General features: G+C 48.0%; 7 protein-coding genes across 7 annotated transcripts; 3 read left to right on the top strand and 4 right to left on the bottom strand.

Moving 5' to 3' along the window:
• Positions 1–1230: 1230 nt before the first annotated feature.
• RhiXN_08597 (AMP binding enzyme) lies at positions 1231–3192 on the bottom strand (the record flags this gene model as incomplete). Its single annotated transcript, XM_043328413.1, has 5 exons — positions 1231–1347; positions 1383–2000; positions 2057–2364; positions 2494–2568; positions 2619–3192. 5 exons carry the CDS (start codon positions 3190–3192, stop codon positions 1231–1233), a joined length of 1692 nt encoding a protein of 563 aa, XP_043183798.1.
• Positions 3193–4581: 1389 nt separating this feature from the next.
• Positions 4582–5836, top strand: RhiXN_08596 (tigger transposable element-derived protein 6; the record flags this gene model as incomplete). The annotated part of the gene is made up of 4 exons (XM_043328412.1): positions 4582–4689; positions 5002–5094; positions 5161–5384; positions 5440–5836. 4 exons carry the CDS (start codon positions 4582–4584, stop codon positions 5834–5836), a joined length of 822 nt encoding a protein of 273 aa, XP_043183797.1.
• Positions 5837–6163: 327 nt separating this feature from the next.
• Positions 6164–8208, bottom strand: RhiXN_08595 (uncharacterized protein; the record flags this gene model as incomplete). The annotated part of the gene is made up of 3 exons (XM_043328411.1): positions 6164–7000; positions 7061–7314; positions 7635–8208. The coding sequence occupies 3 exons, from the start codon at positions 8206–8208 to the stop codon at positions 6164–6166; spliced, it is 1665 nt and encodes a 554-aa protein (XP_043183796.1).
• A 2998-nt stretch (positions 8209–11206) lies between these two features.
• Positions 11207–11830, top strand: RhiXN_08594 (Reverse transcriptase from mobile element jockey protein; the record flags this gene model as incomplete). Its single annotated transcript, XM_043328410.1, has 1 exon — positions 11207–11830. One exon carries the CDS (start codon positions 11207–11209, stop codon positions 11828–11830), a length of 624 nt encoding a protein of 207 aa, XP_043183795.1.
• Positions 11831–12468: 638 nt separating this feature from the next.
• Positions 12469–14478, bottom strand: RhiXN_08593 (AMP binding enzyme; the record flags this gene model as incomplete). Its single annotated transcript, XM_043328409.1, has 4 exons — positions 12469–13281; positions 13334–13700; positions 13749–13842; positions 13902–14478. The coding sequence occupies 4 exons, from the start codon at positions 14476–14478 to the stop codon at positions 12469–12471; spliced, it is 1851 nt and encodes a 616-aa protein (XP_043183794.1).
• Positions 14479–18302: 3824 nt separating this feature from the next.
• RhiXN_08592 (intradiol ring-cleavage dioxygenase) lies at positions 18303–19823 on the top strand (the record flags this gene model as incomplete). Its single annotated transcript, XM_043328408.1, has 6 exons — positions 18303–18360; positions 18412–18779; positions 18834–19209; positions 19263–19415; positions 19469–19586; positions 19646–19823. 6 exons carry the CDS (start codon positions 18303–18305, stop codon positions 19821–19823), a joined length of 1251 nt encoding a protein of 416 aa, XP_043183793.1.
• Positions 19824–20161: 338 nt separating this feature from the next.
• RhiXN_08591 (protein phosphatase 3, catalytic subunit) lies at positions 20162–23286 on the bottom strand (the record flags this gene model as incomplete). Its single annotated transcript, XM_043328407.1, has 12 exons — positions 20162–20606; positions 20660–20779; positions 20833–20924; positions 20973–21073; positions 21132–21320; positions 21398–21507; positions 21926–22065; positions 22355–22500; positions 22549–22759; positions 22813–22838; positions 22887–23091; positions 23152–23286. 12 exons carry the CDS (start codon positions 23284–23286, stop codon positions 20162–20164), a joined length of 1920 nt encoding a protein of 639 aa, XP_043183792.1.
• Positions 23287–25909: the final 2623 nt, after the last annotated feature.

The raw sequence follows: 25909 nt of genomic DNA, 5'->3' as shown, positions 1-25909 counted from the left end.
CAGCTCTTCGTTTCCGGGACACGTCCAATGTATTCAAATCGTCTGGTAAGCTGACCATTGTTCTTAGGGGTATAGAACATTTGGTACCGCCAAATCAACATGACAGCACGACGACCTTGAAAATTACTAACCCTGGCGTTCGCGATTTTACAACGAATGTATGGAAGCAGGACGCTAGATTGGATGAGACTGTCGATCTAGCGGGAGATGGGGCAAAATGTCTCTTTTTGCGAAAAGTTTCTAAAAGACCCGAGCTCGTTGACTGGAGGGCTTTGATTTACACAATGTACATACTACACCGCAATATGCGCTACAAACAGTGCAATTGCAACGCTTTAAACATCAATACTAGGCCAATCAGATATCGTTGCATAGCTACAGAAAAAAATCCAACTTATTCTTATCTGTGTCGTCGGCGCGTGTAGTGTGAGAACTCGCGGTGGTGTGCACTATAGGTGAATATTATATTATGGTGTGGCCGCCGGTGTCGCGTTAGCGACGCCCGTAGGAAAGACCGGGGCACCGAGACGCGAGGGAGGCTCGCGGGTCGGGTGGGAAAAGGACAACGAGGAGGAGCGACAAGCTGTGGTAGTAGAGGTCGAGGAATCAACTGATGGGATCACGTGCTATCGACGATACGAAGTGAGGGGTATGCGCGCCGACCCTGATGAATAAGTCCGCGCCGTGACTCCTCGCTGGCCCCGAGCCACACCGTACAATACAATTTTGTCATTAGTAAGTATATATCCACTACCCGAGAAATTCTCAACTCCGGTGAAAATCCAAGAGTGTGATTCGGTGGCTCAGCGAAGCAGATCATTTGGGGTGGGAGCCCAAAGAGAATATCTGTGCATGTATATATCAGGTAAAGTGCTTTGTTGTTAAAGACACCTGCAGCTTAGAATAAGTGAATATAGGACTTATTCCCTATCCTTCTTGGGACGTCGCTCTCGCGCACCTCTCGCAAACCCGCCCTTCTATTTGACTGCCCTTTGCACATACTCTGCTAGATATAACTTTCTTTATTTACATGGGGGCCGAGATGAAGTCACGTTTTTCCTTATTTATTGGCCAAATTCACAAACTAGCATATTGACTCGACCCCCTTGGTTGTGAAAAAGACGCCACCATCAACCCGGTAGAGGTTGAACAGAAGATCATGTACCAAAATCCAGCCCATCGAGCCAAGGCTTGAATTTACAAACGTTCTCCCAGCGTTTAAGTGTGCGCTTATGTGTGATACTCAAAGAGAGTAGAGGCCTGGAGGGCTCGAGTCTTTCGGATCCGGGTCCATGCACCAGACATCTGTCCGGATTCAGAACTAATACACGCCTTCTCACATCCACTCTTGTATAACCGATAAGCCCAAGAGCGTCATTTACCTTTTCAACTACATCGAATAGCTCGCTGATAGGCAGTTCCTGCGACGAACTACCTCCACCCAGATCATGGTCCTGGTCTTGATCCAGATGAAGTTGGATGACCAGAGCCGTGCTGGGCATATTAGTACCGAACAACTCGACGACATCCACTGTCCAAGGTCGACCATCCAACTGGACCATACGAGCATTTGCCTCGGATGTGAACAGACCTTCGTATAGGGGAGCATCAATGTCCGCGACACCGAGCCCCGTTAGGCGAAGTTGGTCACCGTGGCGCCCGGCGTGGATGTATACGGTTTCGGAGCCTGAACCGGACGCATTGTTGATAGTAATTTCCTTGAATATGTCTTCGAGGTTGAAGGCGGGTTCACCATTGTGCGGCCCATCACCCAGAAACGGCTCGAGCTTGATTGGTACCCCGCCATACGCAAGGTGATGAGTGATGTGAACAGAACTTGAAGCCAAGACCCAAAGCTCGACATAACGCGATCCATCGGGGCCGTACTCTGAAATCGGACGAACGAGGGGAGGTGGTTTCGCACGGAGTGGGGTGAGATGGGTATAAGGTGCTTTCCGAGCAATCAAAATGTTACCAAGTTCAGAACTCCCATATACGTTCTGTAGTTCCGTAATAAGACAATCATATTGACAAATGGTATGAACACAAAACTTACTGTGACAGGAATTTTCAGCCTCTCGAGTGTGTGTGATAGAGCAACGTCCATGGCGGAGCCGCCGAAAGAGAGCGAAAGGAGACTACGGAAAAACTCCGAATGAGTTTCAAGCATGGCCTCCGGAATCTGTCGAAACATTCCCGAAGTGCAGCCAATCGCCCCCACGTCAAGCGCTAGGGCCCACTCGACGATTTTATTTCCAGTGAGTCGAAGAACATCCATGAAGTAAGCGAATGCCATAGGGGTACCGGTGGCCAAAGTAATGACCAAGTAAGTATAAAAACTTGGCCAATAGAAAGGGACGAGAACTAAACGCGGGTGAGTGTAAGGACTCTTATACGTCCTACTTAGGCGAGCTAATGAGAATTGGTTTTGACGGTGGTTCGCCAGCCCAATTGTGTAAAAATACAAAGAAAACCGGAGTAGTTTAGGCACACCGGTTGTGCCTGATGATTGCAAGATGAACGCCGGAGTAGGACGCTGGGCAGTTGGCCACGGATAAAATGTATTATCTAGAGTTAAGATCAATACCCAATATTAATTTTGGCGTTATATAACATACGTTGTCCATGCTTCTCGGCTTGTACAAGCCTATGTGGTTGCTCCTGCTCTGGCAGTTGTATGATAGCACCGTCGAACCCCTTCCTCCATTTATCTATCTGCTTTTCGCTAAGCCCCGAGCATATCATGGCCCTGCAGTGACATTCGTTGAGTTGGGTAATTCCCACCTCGGGATCCACAGCCGATACAAACTGAATCGTGCACCCGATAGCCCAAAAAGCAAGCAGATGGAAGATTCCATGGAACGATGGCTCCACCATGATGCATATAGTTGTCCCTGGCCCGATCGACCACTCACAGCCCGGCTCGTCCGGTTTGTGCAGAAGCTCTGCCAGCTTGGTCTTCCATGTGCTGGCTAAGCGTGCAACAATAGAGCGGACTTCGGCGCAAGTGGCATCGACAAATCCCATAGAGGGGTGGGGGCCGAGTGGAAGTCGGAAGAGCGTAGAGTTGGGAGTGGACTCCGCGGCGCGGGGTATGGCTAAGAGGAGGGAGAGCTCGTCGTCGGTAAGGGGGTCGGCATCACTGGGACCGGGGTGGGCTTTGGGGAACGGATTAACGAACTCAGGAGTCATGCTGTTTCCTAATCAATTATTGCAACGACTTTACCAGTCTTATGAGGCCTAGATAGTGGGAATTACTCACCATCTGAAGTTGGCGGATTATGTACATTGCCCACTGGGACCGAGGCAACGTGTTGCTCCACTATTCATTGAGGTATAAAAGTACTGACAGGGAACCACGTAGGCCGAATAGCTACTCGGGCGTTGGGACTCCGGTCGTCGTGAAGCCCGTTAATGAGAACCATCTCTCGGTTCCATATATGGGCCAGCGGACCCAGCACATAGGTTCTATTGGATGGTCGGTGCTGCTGAGCTGCGAATAGTACTCATAGATTGGGTAGGCCATGTCTGGCTGATAATGGTGGCGAACGGGGGGCGTCAGCGAGGAGAAAACAATTGACGTAAATACACGAATACCAATACAATCTGCAGGCGTGCATTTGGCTATTCGGTTCTTCGGATACACGTGCATGATGTAAAGTACACACAATAGAGTGCTATTCTTCTCGTTATATACAGACCAAGATTGAATCCCTGTCGAATGTGGTTTAGCTCTCCAGAGTCGGCAGGTATTGAATGTTGCTGCTAATTCCCGAGGTAGGATTGGTACTGCAAGGTGGGTTATTGGGGCATTCAATCTGGGATGGTGTGGCGGCGGGTCAGCAGTGCGTACAGTAAAGGTCGTCTGATCGATGCATCTGCTAAACACGCGACACCAAGGTGGCTCATTGGAGACAGACCATTGCCACGTGATTGTATCATCGGTATCCTCTTTTGCCTTTGCACCTCCTAGTCATGTAATTCGACCTAGGCCTGGCCAAGCTGTTACGACATGCCGTGTTATTACATTATTACCAATTCTGCCAAAATGAACCCAAAATGGCCATTTGAATATGCTTCAGGGGTAGTGGGGGATAGTGGGAGTACAGTCGACTTCCACTTGATGCACCCCCACTTGATGCACCACTCTCGGCTTTTGACCCTGAGCGATTCTTATGCCATAAGGAGCGGTTTCCATGTAGCACAGCCATACGAGATAAGCATACGTGGTTCAATTGCGCGTGTGGAAATTATTTAATGTATAACTATAATTCTCTTACAAATTTCATTGTATCCAATACTACTCACCCAGTAGCTTGACTATTGTTTCAATCATATGACTATTGTTGTGCACTACTAATTGAGCTTTATGTGCTACGTGTCTCTTCTACTCCTCCTGCTGTGTATATAAACCCATCTATGCGTTGCATTGGAATCAAGCAGTTTACTCTATAGCCTTACTAGCACACTTGTTTCGCACTTTGCATCATATTTTCACCCTTTTTTGTCCAAAGTTGTGAGTTGTTATATGCATATATTCATCTGAAATTTAATCAGGCTTGCAGATATCTTTCCTGAAACATGCCAGCAGATTGCTGCGTCCTACGCCAGAGCCTCACCTTCCAGCAGCAGCTTCAAGTTGCCGCTTTCTATTGCAAGAACAAGGAAACTCTCCCAATGGGCAAGATTGTCTATTCCCTTTGTAATCAGGGCTTCTCAACAATTTGCCGCCAGACCATTCTCTGTCATGTATCTAACAAAGACACCACTTGCCAGTACATTTGCAAAGATATTTGCAATAGTACCTTGAGCCAATATCAATCTGGTGTCTTGCCTGCACTTGAGCTCAAGCTCTATGAGTGGATTTGTGAAAAAGAGCGTGACAGACTTTGACTTAACGGCTATTTGATTTGCAAGAAGGGCCAGCGGCTTGCTTGTGATATGGATATTGACCCAGCTCTTGTACACAGCTTCTCTGACAGGTGGCTCACTTGATTCAAGCATAGATTTGGGATCAAGCAGTACACCTTCCATGGTGAGGCTGCATTGGCACCAATTGCAGAGCTCAAGAATCACAAATGCACAATCCAAGAGGTGCTTTCTTGATACCCCAAGGACAGCGTCTTCAATGTTGATGAGACGGCGCACCTACCTTCACAGAGTCCCAAGTCTGGCCTTGCTTCTCAAGCCTTACCTGGGGTCAAGGCAGACAAGACATGGCTAACATATGTACTTGGGACTAGTGCTACAGGGGAGAAACTTCCGCCCTTTACTATTGGGTTTGCCTCCCGTCCTTGCTGCTTTACAAATGGTCCTCCATCCAATTATGGCTTTGATTATGCCTCCAATAAGAAGGCATGGATGACGGCTGAGCTTTGGCAAGCGTAAGTAATTTTCTTAGTAACTTTTGTTGAGTTTTATTTAAACATTTACGCGTAGATATCTTGAACATCTTAATGCGCAAATGGAATCCCAAGGTTGCTGGATCCTTTTGCTTTGTGATAACGCCAGCTCTCACAAACATGATCCAGCGCGCACTCCCAACATTGAAGTTTACTACCTGCCTCCAAACCTTATGTCTTGGATCCAGCCTATGGACGCGGGTATTATCCGCAACTTCAAGTCTAACTATTGCCGGCTCCACACCAAGTTTGTCCTTGATTGTGAGGCAGCTGGTACGTTGAATCCTTACAAGGTTCATCAGCTGGACGCAATGTGGTCACAGCAAGCATGGGACAAAGTCTCTGCATCAAGCATCCAGAATTGCTGGCAACACACTGGTATTCTTCCCAAGCTCTGGGAAGTCAAGTGCCAGTTGTCTAATGTTTCTCTTTAATATTTTTTTGATTCCACTATGCTTGTCTTACTTTAGCATGTAGCAACACACTCGTTTACCGTCTACTCGATGTACCAAGCTTTCATTAAATATATCTTATCTTATCTTACAGTAGCGCCAGAAGCCAACTTCATGACCAAGATGCTTACTAACCTAAAAGCCATCGAAACACCTGAATTCCATAAGGCCCATCATGGTGCATCAAGTGGAAGTCGACTGTACATGTCTTGTCGAACAAATATAGCATATAAATAGCTTTTCAGATTACAACTATCATATTTGATACAACGCATGGTACATATGGTCATCAATTTACACAAGATATATTCACGGCTCACTAAAGTCCAGTCCATCAAGCCAAGGCTTGAATTTGCAAACATTCTCCCATCGTTTCGGTGTGCGTTTGTGGGTCACACTCAAAGGACATGAGCCGGAAAGCCTCTCGACATCTGGTCCGTGTAGGATTGTACCAGATGAACCTATCAGCAACATACGTTTCCCTGGGTGTACTCGCTGGGCCGAGATGAACCCAAGAGTTTGATTTGTCTCTACCACTGATTTGTATAGTGGACCGGCCACAAAATCTTGCAACAGGTCCGTCCCGCTTGGTTCAGCCAGACCTGGATCGGAACCGAGTTGGACAATCAATGCAGTGCAGGGCATATTGCCGCCAAAAAGCTGTACGGCATCTATTGTCCAAGGATAACAACAGTCTGATTGACCCATCCGAGAGCTAAGCTCGGACATGAGTGCGGCCTCGTATGAAGCAGCATCGATGTTTCCGTATCCTTTTCCACTAAGCCGAAGTTGATCGCTGTGACGCCCGGCATGGATATATACCGTCTCAATCTTGGAGTTTGATTCGTTGACAATCGTGCGCTCCTGGAAAATGTCTTCAAGATTGATAGCGGGCTCGCCCTTGTGGGGACCATCACCGGGGAATGGCTCAAGCTTTACTGGAACGCCACCGTTAGAGAGATGGTGAGAGAGTCGGAGGGATGTTTTGCAGGATATCCAAAGCTCGACGTAACGTGTGCCATCAGAGGCATATTCCGATATCGCGCGGACGAGCGGAGCTGGTGTGTCTCCCCAAGGACGTAGGTGCGTATAAGGCGCGTTTGAGGAGTTTAATATACGACCAAACTCAGAGCTCCCATATATGTTCTGTGATTGGGTTCTGTAAGAAACAAAATAGTAATAATAACAAGATAACAGTAGACGCACCGTGATAAAGATCCCGAGTCGCTCAAATACACTGGACGAAGCGCAGTCTAGCGAAGATCCAGTAAAGGCAAATGAGAACAGACTTCGGAAAAACTCCGCATGAGTTTCAAGCATGGCCGCCGGAATCTGACGCACTAGGCCCGAAGAACATGTAATAGCTCCCACGTCTAGAGTTTTGGCCCAATCGACGAAGACGCTGGGATCGAATCGCAGAACGTGAAAGTTTGCAAAGTGAACAAAAGCTACTGGAGTGGCTGTCTTCAGATGGACAAAAAATGAGAGAAAAAAACTTGTCCAGTAGAATGGTATGGGAATCAAACGAGGATGGGTGTAAGGGCTCTTGGATGTTCTACTCAGTTGAGCTAGCCCACAATAACCTCGGCAGTTATACTCAAGCCCAATTGTATAATAGTATAGAGAGAAACGAAGTATTTTAGGCTTTCCGGTCGTTCCCGAGGACTGTAGTATAAGTGCTGGAGTGGGGCGCTGAGGGACTGGCCAGGGAGGGGGCGCTCCATGGCCAACTAGGACTTGAATAAGCCATAGATAACGCGTAGTACTATGTATAACATACCATGGCCATGTTTCTCGTTCTTTACGAGTATATGTGCTTGCTCTTCCTCTGGAAGGCTTACAATAACTCCATTGAACTCGCTTCCGCGTGCTATAATCCATTCTTCGTCGAATCCCGAACACACCATGACCTTGCATTCGCATTCGTTGAGCTGATCAATCCCCACACTAGGATCCGAGACCGACACAAATTGAACCGTGCACCCGATAGCCCAAAAAGCAAGCAGATGGAAGATTCCATGGAACGATGGCTCCACCATGATGCATATAGTCGTCCCTGGCCCGATCGACCACTCACAGCCCGACTCGTCCGGTTTACGCAGAAGCTCCGACAGCTTGGTCTTCCATGTGCTGGCTAAGCGTGCAACAATAGAGCGGACTTCGGCGCAAGTGGCATCGACAAATCCCATAGAGGGGTGGGGGCCGAGTGGAAGTCGGAAGAGCGTAGAGTTGGGAGTGGACTCCGCGGCGCGGGGTATGGCTAAGAGGAGGGAGAGCTCGTCGTCGGTAAGGGGGTCGGCATCACTGGGACCGGGATGGACATCAGGATAGGAAACGGCTGGCTCTGGACTCATATCCTAAAAACTACTCTGAGCGATGGAAAGGGAGGGCTATGTGTATGGAATCTGGACCACCGGCTACCCACTCAGGCTTTAAACAGGCCTGGGTGGCAAGGCCTAGCGCCACATCTATATATTACGGCAGGAGAATGTATGTACGGAACCGAGTCACACCCTCTCCGAGCGGAGTTGATCCATATATGAATTAGCATACAGAGGCGACTGTATGTATGACTTACCAAGGACTAGCTGATTGCATGGGATACACCGATCCAAGCAATATTCCAGATGCTACCAAGATTTCTGACTGATAATAGAGATCTAATATGACTGTCGAAATCGTTAGGCCGATCACAATCATTGCAGGGAGCCCTTGGAGTATTGATAAAGCATAAAGGTAAACTTTATGATGAGAAGGCTCATCACCTTTTCCAAATACAATTGATTCCGAATTATTGTGTGATTCACATTGGTACAGTAGACATTAATTTAAGCCCTCAATTACGAATAAACCATCTTTTACAACTGAGGGGATGACGCGCAGCTCGTATCATTGGTAGAGTAAATTGAATTAGTGACCTCGTGTCGTGGGGTTAGGCTAAAGAAATTATGGACGGCGGACGTCAAAGTTGTTCGGCTCCGTTGTTCTACGGACTCCTAGACATTGTAGGCAACCGATCTCAAGAAGAAACTGTGGTACAGTCGGGACTCTTGACCTGCAGGTTGACAAGACAAATCAAATTCTAAGCGAGGGGGTTTCCTCACAATATGTACATACAAATGGCTGGAGCTGCTTTTTGTGCCCACTGTCACGTGTTCTGCCCAAAGTGTGTTGCCTGGGTGGGTCTTAACGCACTGTTATGACGCGCTCACATAGCCAAAGCCCGATAACATTAAGTAAACTATTGGATACATTGCTAAAGTGTAAGAGTTGTATACATACAAGTAAGAGTCATAAAAATCGGGGCTATTCAAGCTGCAATCTATCCATACCCCAAGCTAATTTGCTCGTCAGTAAGTTCCTGTTTGGTTGGAGCAGGCTCGGCAAGATAACCCACCATTATGCGTACATCTGGATGAGTTTATGCGTCGCCTAAGGTCAGATCTTTGTAGTTGATGTCCTCAAGCTCGGTGTTGGGTATAGGTATACGTACTGGGGCCGGATGATTAGGCTCGACGTTGGGCGACGAGGGGTCAGACTCAGCTGAGACAATTCCCATGTGTCTGGATAAAGACTGATTCCCATGCCACAGCTGCCAGTTCTACCGATTCCAACTGGCTAATTTTGTAAATGTTCGCAATTCCTGCGTTGTCACAACGAATTGCAAGGCGTGCAAATTGCCCCCGATATTGAGATTTAAACGAATCAATGACTGCATGAAGAGAGGTATATGCTAGTGTTATTTTAAATCTCCTTGAATTATGAGTCGCATATATACATAATTCAGGGGGATTTTCTAGGAGATACGAGCCTCCCGGTGCAGAATGCCTGGATGAGTAGCACATTAGTAAGCTACACAGCCACAATATACACAGCCACAATATCAAGTGAGTGGCGGGAGAAAAGCGTCCGGCCCTCCGGTGTTTTGTGTGTTTCCTGCAGGTCAAGAACCTGCAGGTCAAGAGTCCTGAATGTACAGCCGTTACGGAAATAGTGTGCACTCTTAACTTTCCCCCCGCTGTGGGCCCACTCGTTGTTTGGTGACCTGGTCCGTGGAACGTACCACAAATGATACATCACATGACAAGCTTTTTTTTTTGATACATTTCCATATATAATCAATACGGGAGCTACATGCGAACTAGGCAAACCGCTCACAAAACCAGAACCGAACCGTCAGAGCTACAACACAAGACGCAGAGAAAGGAAACACGTAAGAGAGAAAAAGGAGAACACAAACGAGAAGGAAGCACGGTCAGAGATAAACTAAAGTCGCGTGGCGACGTACAGGTGGCTTAAGGCCTAACTCGGGGTAGAGGCCATAGGGGCAGGAATGAAATGGCGGCCTTAGGGGCGTATCTACTACATGGTTTGAGCGGCTGCCTGCGGACCTCCTCGTCTTCGACCTATGCCCGTCCTGGCAATGAGCTTTGCGACTGCTTCGAGACCTGCAAGGGAGCCAAACAGTGTGGGATCGTTAATGTTGGTGGAAACACATGACAAACTTGCCAATCGGTTCTTAGTTCAAAAAGGTCAGCATACTCAATGGAACAGCGCGCTCTCGTTGGAGTGTAAGTGGGTCGCGCATACCCTCATCTATGGCGCGATCGTCAGCGCCATATTCGGCGTGTCGTTATAAACAAGGCGGGGGGGGGGGGTATATTGATGGTCATTCACGTGAGGCGTGTTGTGCGGACTAAGTCACCAAACAACGAGTGGGGCCACAGCCGGCGGAAAGTTAAAAGTACTCACTATTTCCGTAACGACTGTAAAGATTTTTCCAACACCAGGTCCGAAAGAGTAAAAGGGTGAAAGGTGGGGGGGGGGGTTACAGTGGTAATCTATACGCGTGTGTACATGTGAGCCGCAGCGCGCGGAGGCATCACATGCGATACTTGACCGAGGACGGGGGTCACGGTCTCCGTGCTGCGATCTCGGAATGGCGTACTGGCGTGAGAACTCAGTCTGTCCTCGCGTTTTTCAGTACTCGCCCACTATCCCTCAATTCCTGCTGCGTATTGAAAGTTTATTTTATTTATTCGTTACCTGTCTTATACGTTCATTGCTCATATGTCCATCTATGTGCGGTCCTCTGCCACCCCAAGCCTCCGGTCCGGGCGGTCGCAGTCTTGGGTGGCGCGGCCAACGCTCCTGAGCCGCCTGCGGGTGGCCACGGGCTCCCTTCTTGTACCGCGTACAGAGCCCACACATTACATATAGCGACCAAAGCATAGGTTAAGTAAGGTATATGACACGTGAGTGAGCGGTTTGCCTAGTTCGCATGTAGCTCCCATAGTTATTTTATGGACGTGTATCAATATATATATGTATATGACACGTGATGCAACCCCCATGCCGCCCAATACGCATCAATACTATTCCGAAAAGAGGCCCACACATTCCTTCAAGGCAACGCAAGGAGGTCAATCGTGGTCCAATGGATCCCAGGCCACTCCAAAATCGAAGGCAACGAACGCGCGGACAGACTGGCTAACGCAGGACTCGACTCCCGCCCTACGCCGTTCTTTAACCGGACCGCAACCTGGGCCAAATGCCGTGCCACTCAACGCGCAGCCAAGTCATGGGGACGCTTATGGGCAGAACACCCCCACTCAAAAACGGTCCAAAAACACATCCCACGTCCCCCGGCACTCAAATTGGCACCCAATCTTCCAAAACCCCAGTATCCCTCGATCGGTGTCCTCCCGCCTCATCCACGTTATGACAGGCCACGGCTGCTTCGGCGAATACAAGGCCAGAATGCCTTTCATTAACGGAAGCGCCAAATGCCAATGTGGCGACCCGAACCAAACCATCCCGCACCTCCTGTTCCACTGCCCGCTTGCCGAAGATAGCCGCAAGCTCCTTTTCGAAGCGGCACCAGACCTCAACCCCGCAACCCTCTTCGGGACCCCCAAGGGATTGGAAGCGGTCGCCAAATTCATCTACCACTCCGGAATTGGCCTCTATAAATAGCCCTATCCTCACAACGACGCTCCACCTGAATTCGACGAGAAGTCTACCGTCTATCCCACCCGCGGCACAGAACCCCGCCGCACTCGCATTCACGCCTTTTCTTTCTCTCTCTCTCTCCTTCTTGCTCTCGCGTTGCCTGTCCGTTTGTCGTGTCATGTGCCTTGTGCGCGTTTGCATTGTTCTTTGTATTCTCTCCGAGCGGTTTGCCTTGTTCGCATGTAGCTCCTGTTAGTCTCTAATAGAAGTGTATTCAAATATATATATATGACACGTGATATGTTACGAATATTTGCCACAGCCAGCTGATGCCATGGCTTTGATCAGCTGATGAGAATAGGGAGGGGCTCTTTAATTCGCTTGGTAACTTCTCCATAATCATAATTTCTAATGACTTCATGGATGGCTAACGAGTTAATTAGACTCGGACCAGGCGCCAGCTCAGGCTGACTTCAGTGTAGATGGCGCACTGCTAGGAGGGGAGGACTGCACTCGTGTTTTCAAACTTTGTGTGCCCTCAGTATATTAATTACATTGACCGTCGATGAGAACAGAATATAATCAATATGAATTATAAAGAGCATTCACGGGTATGGGCTTCAATTCACACGTGACAAGAAGCCTATACTGAAGAATCTCGTTTAGGGATCACTAAAGTCCAAATCATCCAGCCAAGGCTTAAACCGGCAAACATTTTCCCATCGTTTTGGTGTACGTTTATGGGTCGTACTCAAGGAAAGGCCCGAACACATCAATGAATCGGCGCCTGGTCCATGTGCAAATGCTCCATCGGAAGTCACAATTAACGTGCGTTTGTTCACATTGACCCGTTTGCCTTGGCTAAGTTTCAGGTCTTCGTTCAACCACTCGATAGACTGGTGCAGTTCTTGAATGAGTGCCTCATCGGGCCCGTCTTTTGGTGCACAGCTGCTAGGACAAAGTTGAATTATCAGTGAAGTGCACTGCATATTATTACCGAAGAGCTGAATCGCATCCAACGCCCAGGGGCTGCTACCAAGTTGGCTAATGCGATTGTCGATTTCACTTCTGAGTCGATTTTCGTATAAAGCAGCGTTCATATTCCCGAGTGCTGCCCCTCCAAGGCGAATCTGGTCACTGTGGCGCCCTACATGGATATATGCACGTTCAGAGCTACATCCGATGGTGATCTCCCGAAATACGTCGCCCATATTCATGGCAAGTTCGCCTTTGTGAGGCCCGTCCCCGGGGAAAGGTTCGAGTTCGAGTGGAATACCCCCGTGTATAAGGTAGTGAGCGAGATGATATGAGTTCCGAGGAGAGTACCAGAGCTCAACATTCCTAGAACCGTCTGGTGCATAATTCGATATCGGCAACACAAGAGGAGGAGGAGCATCTTTGTACGGCTGAAGGTAGCTGTAAGGCGGCTCCGTGCTATACAATAGGCGCCCAAGCTCTGAAGTCCCGTACAGATTCTTTGGTCCAGGATTCAGTAAGCTGTCAGGCAATAAAGCGTCGAATGCTTACCGTAATGGGGATTTTGAGACGTTCGAACACGGGTGCTAGGTAGTCAATCGATGAGCCGCTTATTGTAAAGTCGAATAGACTTCGAAAAAAGTCTGCATGAGCCTCCCAAGCGGTGAGTGGTATTTGGCGAATTAATCCCGTTGAAGCTGCAATCGCGCCCACATCTAGTGCGGTAGCCCAACCAATGATTCTGCTGGGAGACAGGCTATCTACGCCCTTTACATAAGGCAGAGCCATAGGAGTCGCAGTAGTCAGATGTACGAAGAGCGAACGGTAGAAGCTTGGCCAGTATGGCGGAGCAAGGACAAGGCGAGGGTGCGTATGTGGGTTCTTGGAGATGCTACCTGAGCCTTTTGATCGTAGGTAGCTTCGACAATTATAAGAATGCCCTATTGTGAGTATATGGAGAGGAAACCTTAACAATTTTGGTTTTCCAGTAGTTCCCGATGATTGTAAAACGAGAGCTGGGGTAGGGCGCCGAGGCGTTGGCCATGGAGGAGGCGCTAAGGCTACACATATTGATAGTTAGTCGACGCATGAAACAAATTGGCTCTCGATAGCTACATACTTGGTCTCTGTTTCTCGGATCGTATAAGCCAACTTGATTCCTCTTCCTCTGGAAGCTTGATGAATACTCTTCGAAAATGATTGCTTCGCTCATCTATCCATTTCTCGTCAAATCCCGAGTACACAACGACCTTGCACCCTGACTGATTGAGCTGACTATCTATAATGTCGGGTTCCATTGCGACCGAAACAAATTGGATCGTGCACCCAATCGACCAGAATGCAAGCAAGTGGAAAATAGCTCCACACAGTGGTTTGGCTAGGATGCATATCGTAATTCCAGGCCCGAGGGGTGTGTTTGCACAGAGTTGGTCCCGCGTGCTTACCAGCTCGGGGAGCCTAGACTGCCACAATTCAGCCAAGCGAGCAATAATCGAGCAAACCTCAGCACAGGTGGCGTCTATCGATCCCATCGTAGGGTCAGGTCCCAGGGGAAGTCGGAAGAGGGTGGAATTGGGCGAAGACTCTGCAGCGCGAGGGACGGCCAGTAGGAGGGCGAGCTCATCGTCAGTGAGAGGGTCGTCAGCGTTCGGGCCGGGGGAAGCTTTGGGAGCCGAGGCAGAGGTATTGAGGGACATATCGCAGAGGAATGCGTCATGTGTCGAACCATTGCATGGTTTACTTATAAGCTCTGTGCGCTTCAACACGTCTTCCTAGGTCCGCCTTTGGCGAGATCAAGCAACCGTTGAAGAGTCTCCGAGTAAGTTATTGCCCCAGCCAATTGGCTATTGATTGAGGCCCGGTTCCGAATTTAATGCATGGCTTCTAAAAAAGCGTGGGTTGCATGCACTTTGATTGAACCTTAACCAGGATGGTCAGATCGGGACCTCAGGCACTCTCAACAAAGATTTAATCCAGATATCGGAGTCCTCTTTCTCTCCATTTTTTGGGATACAGTAGAACCCCTTGACTACGATCCCCTTGTCATAGCTAAACCACCGGAATCACCGGGCTTCTCGCCTCCCATATCTTATTTGAAATATGCCACCTGTTTCTCACTGTAACATAGCCACAATGACATAAGCGCAGCATATACCCAGGAATTCTTGAACAGCGCGTGGGCCGCCGTCTCACCCTTGACAATCGCAGATTGCTGGCGCCATACCGGACTCGCCTCATCACCCTCGGTTCCTGATAACGATTGTTCGATCCAACAACAAGAAGTTCTTGTCAACGAAATGGAAAATCGACCTAACTTTATGCGCCCAGCCTTCCAGAACTTGTGGACGCTAATGGGCCCAGGTGAACAGGTACAAACCGAGTATGAGGCAACAGAGGAAGAAATTGTACATAGACTCGAAGCTGGATTGACTCTCGACGAGGACGCCTAGTTATTCACTCCTTTTTCATTGTATTTCTCTGTAGCTACTCATTTCCTACGTTCGTTATAGTTGTCCTTTTTTGACTTTTGTATATAGCATATATGCAGTTACATAAGGAATCCGCAGCCAGAAGCCGGTTCTCCTGGCCTGCTTGCACTTGTTTACCCCAACCCCTCGTTACCTCTAAATCACAATATGAAATACCACCATCAGTATCGTAGTCAAGAGGTTCGACTGTATCTAGTCCCCAGGCCTCATGGTTGCGATCGATACCAAACCTTTGCGAGGTTTTGGTTGGCGGCAGGGAGCTCCAACGGGTTGGTACCCGAACGGATGCCTCGGGACGGTTGCTTAGTCAAATCTGTGTGAGCCAACCCGGTGGCAGTGTTGGGGCTATGTAGATGAGCACCGTGCGGGTTGGCTCTAAGGTGGACGTCAGCGATCGCCCACTACCTGGCCCGCGGATGTACGCTTTTAATTGGCGCTGAAGCGAAAATTCGCCATATATGCGCACTTTCTTGCCAACAAGAGCAAGTTTGAACAAAAAAACGTGGTAAAGTTGTGTGGATAACAAATGGGAGTACGAGACTATTCTTCAAGCTTCAGTATATGTGCTATACGTGGTGGTGCATCGAAAATACACCCAGGTTGGATGGATTATGTGTTGCAAGAAACCTGTGGTTCTTGTTCGCAAGCACTTGTAATTCGGCTTTAACAGATTAATCAGGTCAGCAAGAAGTTTTGGGGTCCTTTTCTGTTTATTTGGAAAATAATACAATTCGTCCAAGTAAAGAAATCTATAAAAAAGGGAGAAAAGTGATTATGCAAGGATATATACTTGAACACAGCAACGTATATCATAGTTGAGATACTGAGTGATAACTCAAACTCTGAGCACACGATCCATTTATGAGTGAATGACAAAGACCCCAGAGCCTATAGATTAGCTGAGAAATCAATCTCGAGCAACAGCGTCACTCACGTATCACGTGCAGGCCGCCAAGGATGCCCGTATTTTGAATGCAGCGTCGTAAAAACTAGGACTAATGAGATTTGGACCACGCACATACACCTATACATATATTTTGCACAAATTTACCACGTTTTTTATGCGAATTCATCCTAGTTGACGAGAAACCCTGGATTCATTGTGATTTTTGCCTCAGCGCTAAGTAAAAGCGTGCATCCACGGGCTAGGTAGTGGGCGATCGCTGACGCCCACCTTATGCGGACAACCCAACACAGGTTCCATCGGGCAAGGCCAGGTAGATAGCCGCGGCCCTGGAGCTAGAGGCATGGTCATGTATAGTACCAGGACTAAGATAATATATAGCTTCGACTCGGCTGTACCGAATCGTAAGGTTCGAATCATCTCGTGATTGATACCGTGAATACACCCGCTGTTCCACCTTCTAATGCTCTCGTTGCATCTCCTAACCCCGATATCAGCCTTGTTGAGCTGTATCATCTAAGCGACCACGAAGATCAAGCCTGCTCCGCCAGTCTCCTTGTCGGTAAGCGCTATTTGTTAATTATTATTCTAGTAAGATTTTAGTTTGGTTCGTCCGGTTCAGAGGCAGCGCTCGCATTTTGGACGTCGCTGGTCGGATGGCAATTAATTACCGCCAACATCATATGAGCCTTTCAACCTTCCAAGCAAAGATGGCCCTGGGCTCATGGTACGGAACCCCTGATATAGATGAAGTAGAGCATATATTCCATGACTGGGAGGGAAGTGAACTGGAACTAGTAGGTTTGTACCTTATATCCTGTGCAATGTTTATGCCTTTTATGACCTTATAACTAATACTTCTATTATCCAACAGTCAGTTTGATGAATCCGTAGTCTTCCCTGTGCGTCACTTGTGTTGCACGGATCGCGGGTCTTGCTACAACCCGGTCTGATTACATGAGCCGCAGGTGACCGAGTCAGCTTACTTGATCGCCCGCAGAAAGTGACTCGAGCTAAACCCAATGCAACCCGTTTTCTTCCCTGGTTAGCGGTGACAGCGTCCAACTTGAATCTCTGTTTGGTGATTGTTTGTTGCGGTAAGGCAAAGCTAGATCTACTAGAAATTGTACCCGAGACTTGAGATACTTTAGCATGGCTGTCAGGTAATACTTGGCTCATATTTATGAGTCTGCGAGCGCTCCAGAGTTTTTCAGCGCCCCGTAGAGAATGGCAAAAACTACACAGGCCCTTAAAATTGATTGGATAGGTAATAAGCGCCCGTCGCTCAGTCGCCAGACTCTTACCCCAAGGAAACAAGGAACCGTGCTTTCACGACGTTATATCGAATATGTACATCTATTACAGCCGTTACGGAAATAGTGTGCACTTTTAAATTCCCCCCCCCCCCCGCTGTGCCCCACTCGTTGTTTGGTGACCTGGTCCGTCGAACGTACCACAAATGATACATCACATGACAAGCTTGCCAATCGATTCTTAGTCCAAAAAGGTCAGCATACTCAATGGAACAGCGCGTTCTCGTTGGAGTGTAAGTGGGTCGCGCATGCCCTCATCTATGGCGCGATCGTCAGCGCCATATTCGGCGTGTCGTTATAAACAAGGCGGGGGGGGGGTATATTGGTGGTCATTCACGTGAGGCGTGTTGTGCGGACTAAGTCACCAAACAACAAGTGGGGCCACAGCGGGCGGAAAGTTAAATGTGCACATTATTTCCGCAACGGCTGTAGAGAATCAAAATATCATACGTTCGGCCACCCAGGGCCCCTACCCTATTTCAGCTATTATTAGGCAAACCAACTACGGTATTTCCCGCAGCACAACAGTATGTTTTCGATTGGCTGGAATCTAATTTGATAACGTTACTCTCATAGGTTGATTGACTATTAGTCGGCTGCGGACTGGTTGCGATGAAATGAGCGTTTAATTAGAACTTGTGTCCTTGGCGGCTGGTTGGGATGCTGAAGAGCTGCGGTAACAGTTGCGCAGCCGGATTCCATGCACGCGACGTCATGCATAAAGGATATAAAAGGCGAATGAATTGAATTTAGGTGCTTCATCTCACTCGACAATTTTATATCGAACAATAAAAAAAAGAACTCAACTTTACATGATGGTCGGATTTCTCAACGTTTTTGCCGCCGCGTCAATTGCCTCGAGTGCTGTTCTCGGTGGGTTTACTAGTTCCCGGGCTGTTTTAGAAGTTATTGACTTGTTATCAGCGCATGCACCCATCAACCCGTCTCACACTGCACTTCTAAAGCGTCGCGCCGAGAATCTCAGTCTGCAACGCCGGATAAGTGGGAAATGCGGCCCTCAACTATCTCGTCGCCGGGCGGCACGCCTTTCTCGGCGGGCCGCCAGAGCAGGCTTAACGTTGGACGAACTTCACGAACGTACTAGTCTGATCTCGCGCCAGGCGACTGACAACTCGACCGAAGGTACATGTATTTTGACTCCCGAAGTTACTCAAGGACCATATCACATTCTCGGCGAGATGGTCAGACAGAATATATCCGAGGGACAGGCCGGAGTACCCCTCACTGTCGAGGTCGATTTCATTGACGTCGAGACCTGTGAAGCTGTTCCCGTTGAGTACCACTGCATTGTCTCGTTGTTGCGCTTTACTGAATTTTGATATCAGAACCTCTGGGTCGACGCATGGCACTGTAATTCGACCGGCTACTACTCTGGTTATGTTTCCATGACTGGTGCGGCCCTCAGCGGGGGAGGCGGATTCGGTGGAGCGGGTGGAAATAACACCAACGGGACCGCTCCTCCCGACATGTCCATGTCTAATTCGCTCCCGACAACAACAACAGCTGAATCAGCTACATCCACTCAAGATGCATACTCGGGAGCAGACAGCACGGCCGCGGCGTCAATGCTGAACAATGTACCGACCGACCAAGAATCATTTTTGAGAGGAACATGGCAGGCGGACTCGGATGGCCATTGGACTATGCATTCGATTTTCCCGGGGTGGTATTCCGGACGATCCATTCACTTCCACGTCAAAGGTGAGTTTTTCAAGTGCTGATACAGCGAGTTGGAGACTGATAATCGGACCCAGTTTATGAAAATGGATCCGTGGCCGAGAATGGCACTTTTATTGCGGGTCGAGCGATGCACACTGGGCAATTCTTTTTCAATGAATCAATCGTGCAAGAAATCGCTCAATTGGCGCCGTACAATACTAACAACGTCTCACGACTGACCAACGACGGTGCGCGTTCCTCGCCTCAATCCTGCTGTCGCGCTAATATGTGAGCCCCCCAGATGATCAATGGTTTGCATACGAAAATGCGGAAGGATACGATGCTGTCATGGATGTCGTGTACGGTGGACAGGATGTTAGCGAAGGATTAATTGGGTCTATTATCGTTGGCCTGAATACGTAAGTCGCACCTGATTTAGATGTCCCGAGTGGGGTGCTGATGGGATTCGGCTGCCCAGGTCGTACACCAGCGTTGAGCTTTCGACTCAGTGGTGGGCTGGCGAGGACTCCAAGTCTGTTTCAGCTGTGACTACCACCGATTCCACCCTAACTACCACAGCTGCGACCGTTTCCAGCACCTCTACCGATATATCTGTTGGAGTAACGGCTGGAGATAAGGATTGCGACTCGGAATAGTTATTGTTTACGTTCTTCCCTCGAGTCATCGACCCAAGTCCGAAGAGCCCCTGTGTAACCATCTGTATCACGAAAAAGTGCTGTACGAATATATCTAGAAACTCAAATAACAATCCATTCGTGAAAAACCTCATATATCAGGCCAAGGCAAAATTAAAGAGTCCAATATAAAAAAAAGTCGTATTTCACGCTATATATTACGCACAAAATTTGACCGCACAGGTTGAGTTAAACGTAAGGTAACAAGAAACTTCGCGACAACAGACAGACAAACAGACAAGGAAGCACAACTCATTTCCGCATGAAGTCCAGGCCAGGACTCCACGACTACGCACTCATTATATATCTACCGAGCTCCTCGCAGGTGAACTGCCTCGGCTACCTCGCTTCCCGGCAAACTGATCGACCATCTGATCGACCGCCGCGTCGTTCTCGTTTGAACGCCCATCGACGGCCTCCCGGATCAGGCTAATCGTACTCTCGATGCTTCGTCGCCGAGTACTCGGGCTGGTCATGGTCGTACCAAGACTGCTCGCCCTGATGTGACCTCGCTTGCCGCTTGGACCAGAAGAGTGAGGTGAACCGGGAGAATCAAGGTCGGCGACAGTTCTGTTAATGACTGCTTCGAGAGAAGTAATTGATCCGGTGTTCGAGTGTTTGGATGTGAATGGGGCTGGGGTGTCTTGAGGAGATTCTTCGACAGGTGTGGGGCCATTGGAAAAGTGTTCGGCGGGGTCGATCAGCTCGGGTGGTAGACGTTCGTTTTCAATGTCAGATTTACGACTGTCGGGATCGAGGTTAGCCAATTTCAAAAATTGCGTGCGAGGCGAACTTACGCATCATCGAATGATCCGATACTGTCCTTGATATTCTCGGCTCCAGCAGCAAGTACGCCTTGTTGTAGTTTTCCAGTACCAGAAACATTCTTGAGTTCGGAAACACGTTCGGATTCCTCACTGCCCTCCCATTAGCCCAATACTTTCGGACAAAAAAAGGAAAACAAGCTCACCGCAACAGCGAGAACACACGACTCATCCTACCCACAGCAAGGATCTTGTTCTTGATAACTCTTCGGCGTTCCGCGCCATCCTCGTCGCCAGCCTATGGCCATTATTATCTTGATACAAATCACAATAAGAAAAAACTCACCTTTTCGCTATCGGATACGGTTGGCGATAGAGTCTCTTCCTCTTCGGCTTCGAGCTCTTCCTGGGAACAGCAGTTCAAAATCGCCATCAACATATCCGTAACTATCAAACAGGCATTGTCAGAGTCTCGTTTATATGATATGGTTTCTTGTTCACCCACTCTTTTCTCCCACGAATGGCAAACTCCATGTGAACACGTCCATAAAGTTCGGGAGCCAATATGGGTGAGGCGTGCAGTTGAATTGCCGGATATTCATAACGTTGGATTCATATTTGAGGACTGCGGCCTTGTTGTTGTACACGTCGAGGTAGTTGGGAGCAGAGAAGATCGTCATTACTGAAGGGAACCCTATAGACAAATAGGTAAGTTAGTCAAAACGGTGCAATAAAGGGGAATGGTGGAGCAGGTACTCCAAAGGGACTGACCAGTAGTTTTTGTCTTTCTGTACATCCTGTACCCAGTATCTTGTGCCTCATGCGCACGAATGATCGACAGCAGATTATTCCTCTCAAGGAACGTACATGCCGCTTGGTATCTACGAAACACTCGGTTAGCCTCGCGATCCATAATCTAAGTCAAACAGACAAATCATAGGAGCGTGAAATCAAACAAAGCTAAGAAATGAAACTATGAAAATGACGAATCTAGAATCAAAGTCTAAAAGCTCAAGTGGCTTGACTATTAGACTTTACGCAAGACCCTTGCACAGGGCATGTCCGTGATTAATTTGATTGATTAATTACCCCACCAGGCGCGGGGAAAAGAACGCGTGTCGCGACGAGTGGAGCAAGTAAAAAAAAAAAAAAGATGCTCAGCAACTCTTGGATCAAAACAAAAACGTTTAGAGCCGAATGTTGCAATACTTCTTTGAGCCCCAATCAAACATGAGACCAAACGACGTGCGCCCATCATTTCCTCGCAAAAAAGGTCAAAACGGCATTCATGGTACTCACGTAAAGAAATAGCTGCACCCTCGCACATGGTTATGCACAAAGTTCTCTGTTGTTTTTTCGGATCCAAAATCCTCGAGTGGGTCAGCCCAAAGGATGTCACACATGAGACCATGCGTAGGAGGTTCCCGGAACCGATCAATCTATTGTATAAATGAGGATATTTGGACGTTTCGGGCGAAGCAAGTGGGAAGTCATTGGGTAATGAGAACGCCAAAATTGAGGGATCGATGTTGGGGTAGAACAATCGAAGAAGTAAACGTAAATAGTCAGTTCTAGTTGGTAGATCCATAAAAGTGAAGGAAAGGAAATAAACGGGGTTCCTTCGTTCTCCGAGGCGAGCACGCCAAATCCAATGGGCCGGTAGCAACTCCAACTCGGCTCTTCTAGCTCCGACCCAGCCAGATCCGGAAAACAGCAAACGCGACTCACATTCCTCAAATCGTCCAGAGTATGCAACTCAGGGCTCAAGCCACCGTGAATACACAGGAACTGCTTGTTCATAACGGCCGCGAGGGGGAGAGTGCAGAATGAGTCCATAACAGCTTCGTAGAGTCGCTCAGAATACTTATGTTTACCTACAAAGTCAATTAGTCCCATTCGATAAAAGGTGTGATTAGACCTACATTCGAGCTTGAATGTAAAGTAGTCCGTCAAATGGCGACATTCGTGGTTTCCGCGCAGGAGGAATAGGGTATCGGGGTACCAAATCTTGAGAGACCACAAGTAGAGAACACATTCGATCGAGAAGTATCCTCTGTCTACGTAGTCGCCCAGGAACAGGTATCGCGTATCGGCTGGGTTTCCACCCACTTCGAACAGTTTCATAAGGTCATACTATTTCCAAAATCGGATTATTCGCGCTCCTTTTTTTTCTTATAATAACTCACGTATTGGCCGTGTACATCGCCACACACTGGTCCAGGAAATCAGCCACCTTCTATACGGATGGGTGGATCCATACCTGTTATGGGGGCATCAACCTCTAGCAGATTCGGCTCTGCTCGTAATATCGCCGTTCCTTGCTCGATGATCCATAACGCCTGTTCCTCTGTCAATCGCCCCTCGCGGTAAAAATGATTCTTTAAAAACGCAATATCGGGCTTTGACGGGTCCACACGCGAGAAAAATTGCGCGTCTGTTGGTCGATGCATAGCCGGTGCTTGAACCTAGTGGCTTGATTAGCAAAAAGAAAAAGAAAAAGAAAAAAAAAGACGCGTATCACTTACATCCTTGACCGCCCTCTCCTGTGTGCTCACAACTGACCCATCTTCAAGTGTATGGATTGTGAAATCAATATCGGGCACCCCCTTTTCCTTGTTTTTGATCTGGTCTAGCGCTTTGACAAGGTGCGCTTGCGACATTGTGGTGAGGTCTGTGATAGGGAATAGGGTTGGTCTAGGTTGCACCGATACGGTGTGGCTATGTCGTCGGCGCTTGCACACAAGCGCCGAAAGTGGAGTGGCTCGTGGCTTGTAACCTTCGAGACCCAAATAGGGTTGATTACCAAGCACTCTATGAACCTCGCAAATCCTGTTTGACGTGGCTCTCGATGTTGTAAACGAGCAGTCACTCCCGGCAAGTTCCCAACGAGGCGCAACGAGGAGCACCTGGAACAGTAAATGAAACAAGGTTAACGCATGTCCTGTTCAATGGCTGCGCTCTGAGCCGAAGTAAATGGCATACATCCGGCGGGGCGCCCTTCAATCGATGTTGAGCTATGCTATATATTGTACACATGACGTAGTGATCCCAACCCTTTTTTTTTATCCCCAACTGTCCGACTGTATGCATACCTCTTCCAAGTGAACGCTCTATCTAGTGTGGCGTTAGCCATAAGACGACACAACACGAGGCGGCAAAACGGGTCTGAAGTTGCCGCCGGCTCGGCTGATAATCGATGGTATTGCATTCACGCGCGCGCTATCAATCTATTCAATTTGTGTTGTTTATACACGTATGGCTGGGTTTTCCATCGCTCATCTCCCTGGAAAAGAGACCGATTGAGGATTGATTAAACCTTGTTCAATTAGTCCCAAGCTTCAAGTTACGAATTATCGCTCCACGCTCCGCCGGCGAGTAGAGTATGCCGTCGGGAGTAACAAAGATGTGAGTGGCCATCACCATGCATTTCACACAGTCCAGGTGAATTAGCTGTCAAATATTTTGATAAGGATAAGCATCTTATTTCACGAGGCAAAGCTTGTATAGATACTTATATAGTTTTTATACACCACATGAACAAAGTAAAGATAATCTGTACAATCAACTGAAACGCCTTGAACGCTCGAAAGGCTATGATAGCAATAGACAGGGCATATTAATAACAGGTAGGACAAACCCCATGAAGCGCTCATAGACGTCATCTGGACTTGAGGTATTATCCCTTATGCCTCATGGCCAGCGCCCCAATTAACCATAACCTTGGGTACCGATGGCACATCTGCCGCGGCTTACACGCTATCAGTACCCAAACAAAGTTAACACAGCCAACAGCTAAATAGGTCCATTGATCGAAGAGCAAGACAGATGGACTACCAAGGGACGAGACCATGCCGCGGCACATCCCGCCGGTAACGACACAGCCGTTCTGATTTGCGGAGATAGGGGGACTTTTCTCCAGTAGGATCTGCACATCAAGGCAACAGATATATAATGAATGGAGCACGAGCTGAGTAGCGGAAAGCATTTCCGTATTCTCATTAAAGCCGTTTTCACTGAAACTATCAACTGCCTCAATGGGTCGCCAGTCTCCCTCAGTTGCCACTTCTCGAGCCGCTTCCGTTACGTTAGCTGGGTAAGTCTTTGGTTTCACTCGATCTTTGAAACATCTTGCTGATATTTCAGAAATAGTGCAAACAACGCAATTTATTCGATACATTGCTCGAGTTATAATCCCTCGTAAGTACCATAATCCCGTTTCTCAATCAATTTTGCCTAACTAGAAGACCCTTTAGACTTAAAACAAAGGGAAAATCCACTCCGGTTGCTCAAGCAGATCCTACAAAACTATACTGCCTCTTAGCTACAGGACAAATTTCTCAGTAAAGGCTGAAACCACCCCTACATGCGATCCCTACTCATATGCATTCGATGGTCAAAGCTATACGTTCGTTCTTCAGCCTTTGGACATTAAGATTTTGCATTTCTTTCTCTTTCCCGTATGGTTCTGAGCCTAGTGTAATTATCGCTATGATGGTCGCGTTCGGCTGTAAATGACATGGAAGTAAAATCCAAGCCTACTATGGAACTTGATACTCTTATAAATTACCAATACATCACATGCGTGTTTGATAAAGACTCGCCCATATAAAGCATCGTAATCGACCATTCAAATTAGCCTTAAGCTTCCGCGCACGCGTAGTAATCGATTATTCCCGATTGAAATCTCTTGATTGATATATCGATTTGATCTATGATTTGAGTAAACTCGAGGGTATTCCGAACAATCATCCGTTTTATTATGGGGGTTTCTCCAATTAAAAAACAACTCCGTACCGAAGTTCTAACCGGATAAGTTGGCGCTTGGTAAATAGCCCGTACTCATATTGGTGTTGCCTTTGTCCAAATGCCCTATCGAGATCAGTAACGGTACTCCCATGGCCTGGAGAAAAGAAAAAATGGGCAACGAAAAAAGGCACAGGATGCCTAGACATACGACAGATCAGCTGCCCACGTACGTTTTAGCTGGTCATTTGTTGCCTCTTGTACGCAATCGACGATTCAAATGAAATATCCCCCATATCCACTAGAATGAGGACAGCGAACAGGTTGGATAGCTAGACAGGCTGCGGCGGTAGCAAATTTCAAGAAACCAAGTAACCCAACAACAACCCCATGCATAGTCTCGTGAAGTAGTTGGAACGGAGGTGCGGTAGGCTATTGTAATGAGTCAAAATACATCCGGAGAGTTGGAAACCCTCACAGCGCTGGACCATGTGAGTGGCTAAGAGGTGAACGAATGTATGCTGCAAACTGTAATTGCCA

The sequence above is a fragment of the Rhizoctonia solani genome, chromosome 10, assembly GCF_016906535.1.
Source record: "Rhizoctonia solani chromosome 10, complete sequence".
NCBI classification, from domain to species: domain Eukaryota; kingdom Fungi; phylum Basidiomycota; class Agaricomycetes; order Cantharellales; family Ceratobasidiaceae; genus Rhizoctonia; species Rhizoctonia solani.
The sequence above is the reverse complement of the archived record's forward strand: the minus strand, read 5'-3'. Positions and strand labels throughout refer to the sequence as shown.